At 42.0% G+C, this 14881-nt stretch overlaps 1 protein-coding gene across 3 annotated transcripts in view; it reads right to left on the bottom strand.

Annotated features, from left to right (window-relative positions):
* The window catches only part of IRAG1 (inositol 1,4,5-triphosphate receptor associated 1), a 79532-nt gene that overhangs the window by 40059 nt on the left and 24592 nt on the right, over positions 1–14881 (bottom strand). For all 3 annotated transcript variants that reach the window (XM_060275673.1, XM_060275670.1, XM_060275671.1), the window contains exons 2-4: positions 14244–14361; positions 8593–8746; positions 6770–6863 (exon numbers count right to left, since the gene is read on the bottom strand). In XM_060275673.1, the coding sequence (XP_060131656.1) occupies positions 6770–6863; positions 8593–8746; positions 14244–14361 (366 nt within the window). The remainder of the gene's footprint in view (positions 1–6769; positions 6864–8592; positions 8747–14243; positions 14362–14881) is intronic.

The following is a 14881-nucleotide window of genomic DNA, read 5'->3' as shown; positions in this document are numbered from 1 at the left end:
AAAATTTGCATAGCACTGATTGGCTGACTTTTGTGCCAATCACTAATACCATCACCAACCATAGAAGGCCATTGTGCAGGCATAGCAATCTGGCCAAGCCCTCTGCCTTGGTAGGTAGTACATATTACATGATCTATGTCCACTCCCCTCAACTTCTACCAGTTGGATTTGGACTGTTGCTCAAAGTTCATACCCATTAATTCAGAGTTTGAGAAACTGTGGACCTCCAAAAGTTGCTGGAGTACAACACCCATTATCCCCGTCCATTGGCAAGGCAGGGGTAGGAGTTGGGGTGTCCAACAGCATCTGCAAGGCCACAGGCTCCCCAACTTTGCTTTAAATTATGCTCCAGTCTTTTAATGTGGCATTTAAAGGAATTAGAATCCAAAAGGAATATTGGTTTATTTGCAGACAATATTGTGATTTATCTGGAGAAGCAGCTGAAGAATTACACAGAGTTTTACAGCAGTACAGGGAGAGTGCAGGTTTCAAAATAAACATAGAGAAAAGCCAATTGCTTATATGGCCAAACAGTGAAAACAGGAAGACAAAGATCACAAGTAAGGTTGGAGAAGGAAACTGTTGGTTTTGTAAAGCCATAAAGGGATTTTTTTTATTTTGGTTAGGGGGGGTACACTAATGCAAAGCAGCTTTGGAACTGCGTGGTTGAAATTATAAGGGAAAGTTTGCAAGCTGAGTTACCGTTAGAACAACTAATCTGCTAATTAAATTCTGTAAAAGTCAGCCTCTAAATTCATATAAGATCCAGATTTTACAGGTTTTGACCACTGCAAAGCTGTTCTATGTCAAAGCAAAGAAAGCAGGATATCATCAGAAAAATCTGAGAACAATTGTGCTTGATTAAAATTTTCAACAATGTTAAAAATGGAATTAATTATCAGGAAGAATTAAACAAATGGAGTCAGTTAACAGCTTTGGTAAAAAGAGAATTTAATATCTCAGGTGTTGGCATGAACTACTACATGTTATTAAAATATATATTTTAGGAAAAAATAGCTATGAATGGAAAATACAATGAAAATGTTGGCATTTGAAATGTGAGATTAATTTATTCCATTATAAAAATGAAATTTTTCCCTTTTTCATTATTGTATATATTTCATGTTAATAAAGTTTGTTTAATGCATTAAAATATTTTTTTAAAATAAAATTAAGCTCCAATCTAAAGTGAATATGGGGCCTTTGCCCCCAGGTTTTCATAGGTCAGCTTTGTGTACACGATTACAGAGAATGCTCCTAGGGCCTGCATCAGACAGTTACTTTCTTTGGAAAGACAATGTGCCCTTTTTCTGACTCAAACCAAGGGCTGATTGCAAATACTGCAGTCAATGTCAGGTCATCCTTGGTGAATAAAATGTCTTAGATGTACCTCTTCCCATATGATCAACTACCTAAAAAGACCCTAAACATCTCAGGACCAGGATACTACAAGGCCAACTTTTTCCCATCCAAACCTAGATATTAGGATTCTTGTTCATTGCCCTTTCCTGGGTCTCTGTGCTGTTTGAGGTGGGGGCAGAACACACCAGAAGAGTGTATTTTATGTTGTGGTGCCCAAATTTTCAAACTTGCTCCCTGGAGAAGTTTGCTTGGTGCTGCCACATACAGTACGTTTTCAAGTCCAGGTGAGAACTTCCTTAAAATCCTTCTCCTTGCTTTATTAGATTGATGGGAGCCGCTGGCTTTTTAAATGCTCTTCTGTTGGAATAATCTATTTCAGTATTGTATTAACCTTTAAAGCATTTAATTTTTTTATAAACCACTTTGTTTTTTGGTGCACTGAAAAGCAAAATAAAAACACTTTCAAGAAGCAAAACAAAATGCTGAAAGTCATGAGCTCTGTTCAGTAGTAGTTTGTGGATCCATTCCCATCATCATGGGTGATTTGTTTGTTTGTTTGTCTTGATCTTTTCTATCTCTGTTCCCCTCTCTAGAAACCAAAATGAAACTAACTTTTGAGAAATGTGCAGTGTTTTGTGGTTTCTATGGTAGATTTAAGAACTTCCTGACAGAGAGCCTGGGATACCATCTCAGTGTCACAGAGCCTGGGATTTCATTTCCCCCCCACTGAAATCAACCCAGAAGTTGTACCTAGAAAACAACCACATGACTTTAAACAGTTCTAAGTGCATCTTTGTTCTATTGCATCCCACCCCAAACAAATCTTTTTAAAAAAAGAGTAATTCTGGGCACTATAGCTATGTCTATGTACTATTCTAAATAGAAAAACCAAACGTTGACAGGTTTTTTTTAAAGCCCTATTACTTCCAGTACACAGTCTGCATTCCTTGTCCCTAGGAAATATTTAGAGAGACAATATTTCATGCAAATATTTATTCTTCTCCATTACATTTTAGAAGTATATTTTAGAAATGGAATCACAGAATCATGAAAGGCACCTTTTAGGCCACCTGGTCCAACACTGTGCTTAATGCAGGATCTGCAGCGCCTGATGAAACTACAGCATCCCTGACACAGATGGCTGTCCAGCTGCTGCTTAAATGCCTGAAGCAGTAAAGGAGAGCCTACCCACCCTCCTATTCCACTGCGGAAGAGGTCTTAACATTAGGAACATTTTCTTAACATTTAGCTCAGCCTTCTCCAGTTTGGTGTATTCTAGGACAACCTCTCATTATCACTAGCCATCCAGCATGGGCAATGGTCAGGGATAGCGGTAGTTGTAGTCTAAAACTAAGACCACCAAATGGGGAAAGGCTGATTTAGGTGAAACTCGATTCCCTCCCATTTCCACCTAGTTCGTTTGGATTTCATGTAGTAGATCAGGCATCTCCAAACTCGGCCCTCCAGATGTTTTGGGACTACAACTCCCATCATCCCTGGCCAATGGTCCTGTTAGCTAGGGATGATGGGAGTTGTAGTCCCAAAACATCTGGAGGGCTAAGTTTGGGGGTGCCTGTAGTAGATGATGGGAAGAGATTTCTCTCTCCCTGAGACCCTGAAGGGATGTTTATTTATTTACCTGTTTATTTATCAAAATCTATAAACCACTTACTCGTGTGCATGCACAAAATCTATAAACCACTTACTCATGTGCATGCACACGAAAGCTCATACCAAAATAAAAACTTAGTTGGTCTTTAAGGTGCTACTGAAGGATTTTTTTTATTTTACTTCGACCCAGACCAACACGGCTACCTACCTGTAACCAGTCGTAAGAAAACATTTAAGTAAAGTAAAACATGGACATTCTTGATGAAAAACAGCTAAACCATATATTTAAAAGCATTTAAAAGATGATTAAAATCAAGAGATATAACACATGCAACTTCTACATGTAGTGAAATGTGATGTCCTAGGTGCTAGCCAATCAGTTCTGGGCAAGCTCACAGAACTAGTTTTCCAGAGAAAAACTGTTCATTTCTCACAAACCGCATTTCTGAGAGTGTACTGGTTTTTTCGGTGAGCATCTAATCCCAAAGCTTTATTGGAAGTTCTGCTTAGAATTTGCCTATTTGTGCAAGACTTACAAAAGCCAATGAATGGATTAGAAGTTTGAGAAACCTGCCCTCAGTTCAACTTTATTCTTTGTCTTTTGTAATTCTAAATTCATTTCAGTGTGCCCTTTTAACTTTTCAATTTGTTCTACATGAAGTGTGTTTTCATAATAAGATTCTTCTACTTAAAGGGCAGGCTTTTTATGGAAGTATGTCCCTGGTCAATGATGATAAGAGTTTCCCAGGAATAAAACTTTATAACTATATAGGTCTCCTAGGAATCATTTTTTTCTTCTTTCCTAATCATTTCCTGAAAACTTCACCCACCCCTAAAGATTATTAACTGTACACTGTACAGATGGCACGAGTTCTATAATGTTAGGAGAAATGGTGCTCAAACAAAACAGCATTATAGTGATTACCACGTTATAGAATCATAGAATCATAGAATCCAGTCCAACCCCCTGCCAAGCAGGAAACACCATCAAAGCATTCTTGACATATGCCTGTCAAGCCTCTGCTTAAAGACCTCCAAAGAAGGAGACTCCACCACACTCCTTGGTAGCAAATTCCACTGCCGAACAGCTCTTACTGTTAGGAAGTTCTTCCTAATGTTTAGGTGGAATCTTCTTTCATGAAGTTTGAATCCATTGCTCCGTGTCCACTTCTCTGGAGCAGCAGAAAACAACCTTTCACCCTCCTCTATATGACATCCTTTTATATATTTGAACATGGCTATCATATCACCCCTTAACCTTCTCTTCTCCAGGCTAAACATACCCAGCTCCCTAAGCCGTTCCTCATAAGGCATCGTTTCCAGGCCTTTGACCATTTTGGTTGCCCTCTTCTGGACACATTCCAGCTTGTCCGTATCTTTCTTGAACTGTGGTGCCCAGAACTGGACACAGTACTCCAGGTGGGGTCTGACCAGAGCAGAATACAGTGGTACTATTACTTCCCTTGATCTAGATGCTATACTCCTATTGATGCAGCCCAGAATTGCATTGGCTTTTTTAGCTGCTGCATCACACTGCTGACTCATGTCAAGTTTGTGGTCTACCAAGACTCCTAGATCCTTTTCACATATACTGCTCTCAAGCCAGGTGTCACCCATCCTGTATTTGTGCCTCACGTCTGAGGACTTCAGCGTGAAAATTAAACTGGAGTCTTTCCTCCCTTTGCAGAACCTGTTTTCCCATCTGCTCCCTCTTTCCCCTAAACATTTCTTTTAAATAATTCATTCTATTTAGGAAGACATAAAACAAAACACAAACTGGGGAGCCAATAACCCTATACAGTATAAACTGAAATGTAAACTGAAAATTGCTAGTTTTGACCCAGTTCTCCAATCTGTTAAGGTCATATTGAATCTGAATTTTGTCTTTAGCTACCTCTGCAAATTCCTACATCCAAGTCTTTAATAAAGACGTTGAACAACAACAGGCCCAGGACAGAACCCTGCGGCACCTTACATGTCACTTTTTTCAAGACGACAAAAATCGTTAGTGAGCACTCAGTCAACCAGCTACAAATCCACCCAAATCCACCCAACATCCAGCACACATTTTACCAGTCTCTCTGCAAGAATATCATGGGGGACTTTGTCAAAAGCCTTACTGAGATCAAGATACACTATGTCCACAACATTCCCTAATCCACCAAGCTTGTAACTCTATCAAAAAAAAGAAATGAGATTTGTCTGGCACAACTTTTTTTTAACAAACCCATGCAGAGTTTTAATAATCACTTTAGTAATCTTTCTCTAAGTGCTCACAAGCCAAATGTTTAATTATCTGTTCTAGGACCTTTCCTGGTATTGCGTCAAGATGACTGTTCGGTAGTTGACTGTTCGGTAGAAGACCTAGGTCTTCTTTTTCCTCTTTTTGAAGATGGGGACAACATGTGCCCAGCTCCAGTCTGCAGGAACCTCACCTGTTCTCCAAGAATTCTCAAAGATAATAGACAGATGTCTGAGATTACATCTGCTGTTCCTTTAGTACCATTGGATGCAGCTCATCAGGCCCTGGAGATTTGAATTCATTTAAAGTTGCTAGGGGTTCCTGTACTACCTCTTCTCCTATTCTGGGCTGCAGTCCCTCCTTGCATCGTTTATTCTGTTATCACAAGTTTAGGCACTGCTTTTCTCTTGTGTGAAGACAGAAAAAAGTAGGTGTTTCAGCAGCAGAGGTGGAGCTAGTCCGGGGGGTGCTACAAGCGGCGCACATCCCAGGGGTGGTGCACCAATGTCACCCCCCCCCCAGGAATGACACACGAGGCAGACCGCCTCCACTGTTGAGCAGTTCTGCCTTTTCTCTGTCACCCAACAGCATTTCTCCATCTTGTCTATGCAGAGGGCCTGCTACTTGCTTGTTTTTTCTCATTTCAAATATAGCGGAAGAAGCCTTTAAAAAAATATTTTAAACCTCTGTTGCAAGCCTGAGCTCATTCTGAGTTTTGGCCCACCTGACCTCCTCCCTGAAACTGTTGGCTACTCATGTATACTCTTCCTTTGTGATTTCCCCTTTCTTCCATTTCTTGGGCCACATCTGAAAGAATTCCCCTCCCGCTTCTAAAGACCTTACGAAATCACACTGAACAAGCAATTTCCAGCCTCATATCAACATCAAATAGCAATTGTTTTGTAAACCCTCTAACACTGTTATGCTAGGTTAATTTGGGTGCATAGGACAAATCTAATTAATCAGATGTTTATCTTATGACTGTCCTGGGAGAGGGGGTTCTGAGGAAAACAGAATTCGGTCCATCCCACTCCCCCCACAATTTGGTACTGTGCACGGTTGTAACTGACACTAGACTGAAGAAGGAAATCCAGTGGGAGTTAACTGGGCATACAATCCAATGAGTGACACATTCTCCCTTTTGTGAAGCAGATTTTAACATTAAGCATTTCATAAACTGTAGAACATTTGTTCAGAATGCGTATGTTGTACATTAATCAGAAAAGAAAACCCCCAGGCCACTACGTTCTGCTATTCTAATATTATGTAATACAATATAAATAGGTTTTGTTTAGTTCTTGCATGTTTCATAATATATTTGCTTAAAATAGAAAGACAGAGGATTAATCCTCACCCCAAGGCTCAGACCTCATCACGGGATACAAGGAAGTTTGTATATCACCGAGCAATTTTAGAGAATACAATATCCAGGAAGTGATGTTCTAGGAGTTTTATTCCATAAAAGGAAAAAGTATTTAGAAATAGTTGGCCTTCTTCTTGCAGCTCATTAGACCACAGTAGGGAAAGTCGAACACAAATAACCAGTAAACTTACCCTCTGAGTCACAGCTGAATACCTTGGCAAAGACTGAAACTGAAGGTGCTTCACTCCATCTTCAGTGCTGGTCTGACTTTTGACCACAGTTGTTCTGCTCAACCACAGCAAGCGTAAAAAGGGAAGCACAAACACAAGAAGCTTAAAAATAATTTCCTGAGTATCCTGCCACTTCCATCTTTTTCTTGGGCATGGCACAGGGTTCTTGCTACTTCCTCCAGCGACACAGATTTCAAGATAGCTTTAAACCAGAGACAGAAAACCTGTGGTGCTCCATATGTTGTTGGACTACAACTCTCATCCCTGTGCTGCCAAGGGCAGAGCCAACTGTATTACAGGGGGTGAGAGCGGACCCGAGTTAAGACTGCCGCAATCAGGTCTGCTCCCAAGCCCCACCCCACCCCAGGCCGCCACAGATTGGTGCAAATGTAAAGTGGGTCTGGCGGGAACTCATGATGCTCCACACCTGGCCTGGGTGAGAAGCCAATGGCTGGCTTTGCTCAGGAGTGCATGGAGCTGGCGCAATGAGTCACAACCGCTGCCCACCCTGAACTGGGTACGGTAAGTAAGCGGCCACTCTCATCACTCACACCCACGCCATACATTTGAAGCACACTGCTTCCCCCTAAGCATCCATGGAACTGCAGTTTACCTCATAGAGCTACAATTCCCAGCACCCTTGACAAACTACAGTTCCTAGGGTTGGGGGGTGGTGTATGCAGTTTACTGTTGCCTCGTTGTATGCATTTTAAATACTTTTGTATGTGACTCTTTTCCATGCGGTTCTATTTGTAAAATGCCTAATAAAGGTTTGATAGTCAGAATAGTGGTTCAACACAGGGAAGATTTGGCTCTCCAGATATTGCTGAACTACACCTCCCATCAGCCCAAGCAAGCATGGCCATTGGCCAGAGATTATGATCATAGTATCACAGAATTGTAGAGCAGTGGTTATTTATTAAATTTCTATACCTCCCTTCACCTGAGAATAACAGGGCGCTTTACAATATAAAAACAAAAAAATGCACAACATACGGTAGTAACAAACAAAACAATAACCCTCCCCACAAAGTTTAAAAGGCCATAGAGTGTTTAATTAGCCAAAGAAATGGGAGAAGAGGTATGTTTTTGCCTGGCGCCAAAAGATATGTAGCCAAGGCGCTAGGTAAACTTCTCTGGGGAGAGCGTTCCACAAGCAGAGGGCTACCCAAAGATGCTGGGAGTTATAGTTCAGTAAACATAAGAAGGGTCAAAGGCCCTCTCTCCCCGATGTAACATGTCCTCTTTTCAAGAGAAACCACAGGTGCAAACCGATTTCCCATCACAAAAAGAAAGGCTCCGCTAAATTTTTATTGTGGCCATGGTATTCAAGCATAGTTATTTTTGTATGACGGTCAACAACATATGGCTGCATTATTAGTTACCATAGGAACCTATTGTGGATTGCATTCAATATTCCAAGATCAAGAAGACACACAGGAAGATGCGACATCTCTTTATTTGCCATGCTAGCAAACAGTTTGCTTCTCAGCAGTAGAGATCTTTTTTGTTTGCTTTTTAGTACTCCAGTGGTTTACTTCAGCCTTATTAACTGTCCCTTTCAGACTTTTCTTTTAAAATGTTGCCTAATGGGAATTGCTAGAGAATATCCGAAAACAAAAGTTTAATAACTCACTTAAACAAAACATCTTCCTATTAAGGCATTCAGGTACATCATTTTAGCAATAACATCTTCTGATAAAGTGCTTACTGAAAAAGATCTTGAAATTTACAAGTCATTTTAATAAGACAATGCTCATACAACATAAATAGGTTCTCTTTACCTTGTATTGTCTTGCCCATGTTCTGTTTTATAGACATGCCTCTCCTTGTTTAAGAGATTTTCTTTGGATCCCCGTCTCCGGCTCAGGAAGAACAGATTAGGCAATGTGCGACAACATCTCTTTTGAGCCGAAAAATGTTCTAAATTCAGTGCATCTATGATTAACACACAATATTTGAAAATCAGAAACTAGGAGGCAACATTGTGCCATGTAATTTGCAAATGCCATTTTGGTATAAGGATTTAAGTTGCACTAACAAAAAATGATGCCATTGCAGCTTATTTTAAAAGTACATCTGTTGTCATGAGAATTTTTTTTGGGGGGGGGAAACAATGACTGAGTTTATTTGGAGAGGAGGAGAAGGGAAATCATTTTCAAGGAATAACTTAATTCCAAAATGTAGCTCATACATTTTTCGTTATTATTTGGACATTTAAAGAAGATTTTGCTTGCCTTTCTCACTTGTAAGATATTTTAGTTACAGGACAAGCAGGTTTAACAGGAGAAACCAGTAGCCTGCAACGTATCTCTGAACACTATTAAAATGTCCTTTATCATGGGCGTAGGCAGGGGGGGCAGGAGGGGGCAGCTGCCCCCCCTAGAAGCAAAAAATTATTGTATTTTACAGACCATAACCAGCACTTTTCCCCTCCAAAAACTGAAGTGGAAAGGGCTTTGCTTTAGCGAGAGCAGCTCTCCACTTGCTGGGGGCGGGGGGCGGGAACACAGCTGTAACAAAAACACATGAAATAAATAAAGCAAAGTGGCTACCGGTACTTAAGCAGTTAAGACAATGGAGCTGAAAATCCCTTCAGGCAAGGTTTGATAGCTGACCAATTCACCCTATTGTTCTTCAGTGGTAGTTGTTAATGAGCATTCAGGGATTGCATTAAGAGTTCTATTGGCGATTTAATGAGGGTGCATTGACTAAGGTGGCTCTGCAAGGCTAAAAGGAAATGAATAAGAAAAGGGGGGTGCTGTAGCTTTTGATAGACACAGTGATGTTTATAAAAAGCAGAGGTGTTCCAGTCTGCCCCTCCTCCTGCATCTGTATACTGTAAATCAGGGGTGGCCACCTCCCAAGAGACTCTGATCTACTCACAGAGTTAAAAACTGGGAGTGATCTACCCCCTTTTGGGGGGTTCAGGTCAAAGCTGTTGAGTTTTTTTAAGGAAGGGAAGCCCTGTTTTTTTGAGTTTAGGTCAAACTTGTTGAGCTTCTTTTAGGAGGAAGGGAGGCCCATTTTTGTTTAGGGCTTCAGGTCATAGTTCAGCTTTTTTTTAGGGAGGAGGAAAATTTTGGGTGAGCTTTTTTTAGGGGTGCCAGTGATCTAGCAGTGATCTACCACAGACATCCAGTGATCTACTGGTAGATCACAATCTACCTGTTGGACGTGCCTGCTGTAAATCAAGCAGAGAGAAAGCTGCTTACAAGGTTCCTTCCTCTCACCCAGAGGCACCCACAAATGTGAGTTATCCCTCTCTCTATTTCTTCCTTCCTTCCCTCACTCTTCCGTCCTTAATAAAATACGGGGGGGGGGCAGATAAGCCCCACATAGAAAGCCCATCAACATGGGGGGGGTGACTCTTTAAAATACAGTATTTACCAGTAATTGGGGGGGGGGGGCGGCACCTAGGCCTCTAGGAGTTGGCTGCTATGCCTAGGACAATTCAAGAAAGCAGATTGATGCATATGCTATGGTAATATATCAATAGAATCATGGAATTGTAGTCGGAAGGGACCACAAGGGTCATCTAGTCCAACCCCCTGCAATGCAGGATCTTTTTCCCAAGGTGGGGCTTGAACCCACGACATGGTTGAAATATTATGCTGATATGCAGCAACACCTCGGAGCTGTCGTGACTGCGGCCGTGCCTTCCCTCGCCCTCGTCCGCCCTGCCACCCCCTCTCGCCTGCCCGACCCTCCCGTCCTCTTACTGCAGAGTTCCAGCATCACAGCATCACCCAGAGGCACCCACAAATATGAGTTATCTCTCTCTCTATTTCTTCCTTCCTTCCCTCTTCCATCCTTAATAAAATACGGGGGGGGGGGGCAGAAAAGCCCCACATAGAAAGCCCATCAACATGGGGGGGTGACTCTTTAAAATACAGTACAGTCGTACCTCGGGTTGCGAACACCTCGGGTTACGAACAACCCGGGTTACGAACTTCGCAAACCCGGAAGTATTTTCGTCGTGTGCGCAGAAGCGCCGCACGCCTTTGCGCATGCGCAAAGCACAAAAATAGCGGAAATAGCGCTTTGCGCATGCGCAAAGCGGCGGTTCGGGCCCTTTTCGGGTTACGAACTTTTCAGGTTACGAACTGCGACCCGGAACGGATCGCGTTCGTAACCCGAGGTACCACTGTATTTACCAGTAATTGGGGGGGGAGATGCACCTAGGCCTCTAGGAGTTGGCTGCTATGCCTAGGAGTAGGACAATTCAAGAAAGCAGAATGATGCATATGCTATGGCTATATATCAATAGAATCATAGAATTGTAGTCGGAAGGGACCACAAGGGTCATCTAGTCCAACCCCCTGCAATGCAGGAATTTTTTCCTAAGGTGGGGCTTGAACCCACAACATGGTTGAAATATTATGCTGATATGCAGCAACGCCTTGGAGTCGTCGTGTCTGCGGCCGTGCCTTGCCTCACCCTCGCCCGCCCTGTCACCCCCTCTCGCCTGCCCGACCCTCCCGTCCTCTCCAGCCAAGCAGGGTAGCCGCCGATGCTGCCAGCCCCAGAAGCACAAGGTGGCCGCTGCCGCCGCCACGATATCATCAGGCCAGCTGGCCCTGTAGCCCCGCCCACGTTCCCACTTCGGGGCCCCGCCCCTGAACGACCATGGCTTGCCCCCCCCCTAGTTTTGATCCTGGCTACGCCCCTGTCCTTTATTATGTATGTTACCATCAGATGCAATCTATTGCACTGCTAATAGTTAAGTACAGTCAGTACTAAGAACCAGGGGGAATAAGATGCCATCTGCCAGAAGGCCTGTAAAATGGAGACTCATAAGATTGATTACAGCCAACCACCCAAGACAGGAATACTCAACTTAAATCCATACTGGTTTGCAGGAAAGAAGGACTAGGCCAGGCATAGGCAAACTCGGCCCACCAGATGTTTTGGGACTACAATTCTCATCATCCCTGACCACTGGTCCTGCTAGCTAGGGATCATGGGAGTTGTAGTCCCAAAACATTTGGAGGGCTGAGTTTGCCTATGCCTGGACTAGGCCAATGCTGATAAACATCATGTAACACATAATTGATATACTGTATCCCTCAGGTTTAAGCCAAAACAGATTCCAAGTTCAGTGGTGCCTCGACTTATGAATTTAATCCGTTCCGAAAGCACCTTCGTAGGTCGAAAAATTCGTAAGTCAAAAAGCACCATTGGAAACGCGATTTCCCATAGGAATGCATTGGAAATGGAAAAATTCATAAGTCGAAGCAACCCCGTCTAAGAATTTGCAAGTCGAAAAAACCCTATCCCAAACTGCCGCGGTTTCCGTTTGGATGTCGAGAAATTCGTAAGCGTGCGGCCATTTGCCCCATTCATAAGTCGAAAAATTCAGTTGTCGAGTCGTTCGTAAATCGAGGTACCGCTGTATATATTAAACAAGTGAGGCCCTACAACAAAATGTTGTAGGGTATCCCTGGCCCTAGTGTGTACGTTACCTGAGTCTGTGACTTCGGGGCTGGAGGGAAAACAAAAGTTAGCATCAAAGTAAACAGTCCCTGCTCTATAATGTGGGCCTTACTTCATGGGGGCTTTGTTTTAAATTTTATTTTAATTAGTTTTTGAACATTTGAAAAGTGCAATCAATCTGCACATAAGTCAATGGAACATGAGCTGCAGCTCCACCTCTGACATTCGGCATTGTTGCATGCGACCCAAATCACTGTGGTGTGACATTTCAAGGATTCCAGGTGCTTCCCTAGAGTTCTGTTTCCTTGGAATGTGGTACAGCAGAACCTGTGGTATTCATAGCATGGACCATTAGTATAGGAAAGGTGAGGAAAGGGGCCCACCCATTTGCCCTCTGGCACAGAGCAAATACCTTTCTTATACGAACGACCCATACGTATGGCCATTATGACTAATTCAATAATGGGATCTTCCATTAGATACCAACCTGCCCCCCCCCCCAATTCACAACAGTATTAACAATGGAGGACACTGTAGGGTTGCTGTGAGCTACTCTTTTCCTACACCTACAACCTGAGAAAGGTCCAACAATTTATGCCTTCAGGGTACCCAAGTCTACTGGTACTTCTTCTGCATGTTCTGGTGGTTTGGACTACATAGGCATGAGCACAGGGAGACCTGAATCAGTATTACAGATGTACACAAATTATTAATTCTACCAAATGCAGTCTAGGATGAATATGCTATCCTCATTCATCAGTGGTAATTTTGCTATCAAGGTACAATGCCTCAAAACAAAGTCTAAAAACTCCAACCCAAAATAATCTTTTTACTTTTGTAAGAATAAGCAAGAAGTCAAGTTCCTAACATACACTGGACTGAGTTTAGAAGCCATAGAGACTTTTCCAACACAACTTTTATACGTGGGTCTCAGGAGACTATTTATTGTAAGTTCTCGTGGTATTTATGGCAGCATTCACATCCACTTTAAATGCTTTTAAAATTGGCACCAGTATTTTATTTCATCTAAACTAGTGGACTCCATGTTAATAGAAAATACTTGTTACTTGCCCAATTCTATTTTGTTTAACTGAAGGATTTCAATTTCACAGTAAAGCCACTGAAGTACTGTGAAATGTATTTCATCAGTTTTCAAAGTTTAAGTGATCAGAACCTTAACAGAACTAGTTGTACTGTCTGAAACAAAACTCCAAGAGGCAACTGACCAGGATACTGGGTTTCCCCCCATTACTACAGTGCCTGCTAAAGTTAAATATCTAAGGACTGATTCATAGGACTACATTTACTGCTATAACTAACAATCTAAAAGTTTTATTAGTTTAAAATAGATAACACAGGTAGAACCTTTTATTATCATGCAAATGCACTTTTCCAATACAGGGACGAATGTGTTTAGATGACTTCAGAACTACCAACTAATCTGGTTCTGTGAACTGTTGCACAGTGCCACGCCTGTTCTCAGTTTACAGCATTTGCAGATAATGCTCTGGGCGCAGTACCTTTTTCTACCTCCTCACATCCAGCTACTCTCTGAAGACTGAAGAAGAAACCCTCTTAAGAATATTAGGGGGGTGGGCAGGGGGGAGGACTAGACAATGTGTAAAATGAGCATAATATTTTAGCTGCAGTTCATTCATTTTCAGCTTTATATTCTTGTTATTAAAAATAGCACCTAGACATTCCATTGTTGTGCCCATAGGCTCAGGTTGTATATATGTGTAAACAAACCATATATCATAAAGACACCACAGTCCCAACTGAGCCTCATTTCCAAAAGGAAACAAGAATCCTAGGTAAAGCACGCCTGGAATCCCTGGAATCTTGCACCATTTGGGAGATTGGGGTGGCATGCAACAAAACATAAGAACTGTCAAGTTACTCATGGCTGAGCTGAGCTGACGGTGGGGGAACCATGATCACTTGATTCTTTGCTCAATGTATAAATATACAGTAAGTTTAGAAATTAAGTTGTTCATACCTATAAGTGATGTCGGAAGCCTGGAATCATCATTTTCAAGGAGATATGTAGCTTTCAAGCTCAAGAAGGGAAAATAAATTGGCAACACAAGTGTTGACTTAGAGCAAGCAGCAGCCTCCTGTTTAATATTTTAAAAAGAGCAAAGATCTATGAGAGAGAAACTTAAGTTTTACCTAACTACCAACTTATGGGAGGCAGATCCTCCTATCTGTCTTAAAATACTTTCCCCTGGTCCCTTCCAACTTGAAACAATTCTCTAAACCTTTTACATGCCACTTTTTGAAATCAGCATTCACTATGGAATAAGCATTAACTTTAGACACAACAGGACCATCAATTTCAGAAGGGTAGCCAAGTTAGGTTGTTACAACAGAGAGTCTGATGGCACTTTTAAGTCAGATTCATTGTTGGATGAGTTTGAAGTCAGGTAAACATCAGTAGACACACATACTGTGGGGAGAGAAAGCAGTAGGCCAAAAGGCTATTGAATGCAAGCAGACACAGTCTGTGACATTTCTAGGCTGTGTACACATTACTGGTCTGGTTTAAAACACAGGCCATTTTCTCAGTTTGGATAGAGGTGTACTAAAGTAAAGAGAAAAAAATACTTTCATTGTTGTGTTCTTTATGATATAGTC

This window comes from Zootoca vivipara, chromosome 1 (genome assembly GCF_963506605.1).
Source record: "Zootoca vivipara chromosome 1, rZooViv1.1, whole genome shotgun sequence".
NCBI classification, from domain to species: domain Eukaryota; kingdom Metazoa; phylum Chordata; class Lepidosauria; order Squamata; family Lacertidae; genus Zootoca; species Zootoca vivipara.
This window is presented reverse-complemented; position numbering and strand designations above follow the sequence as displayed.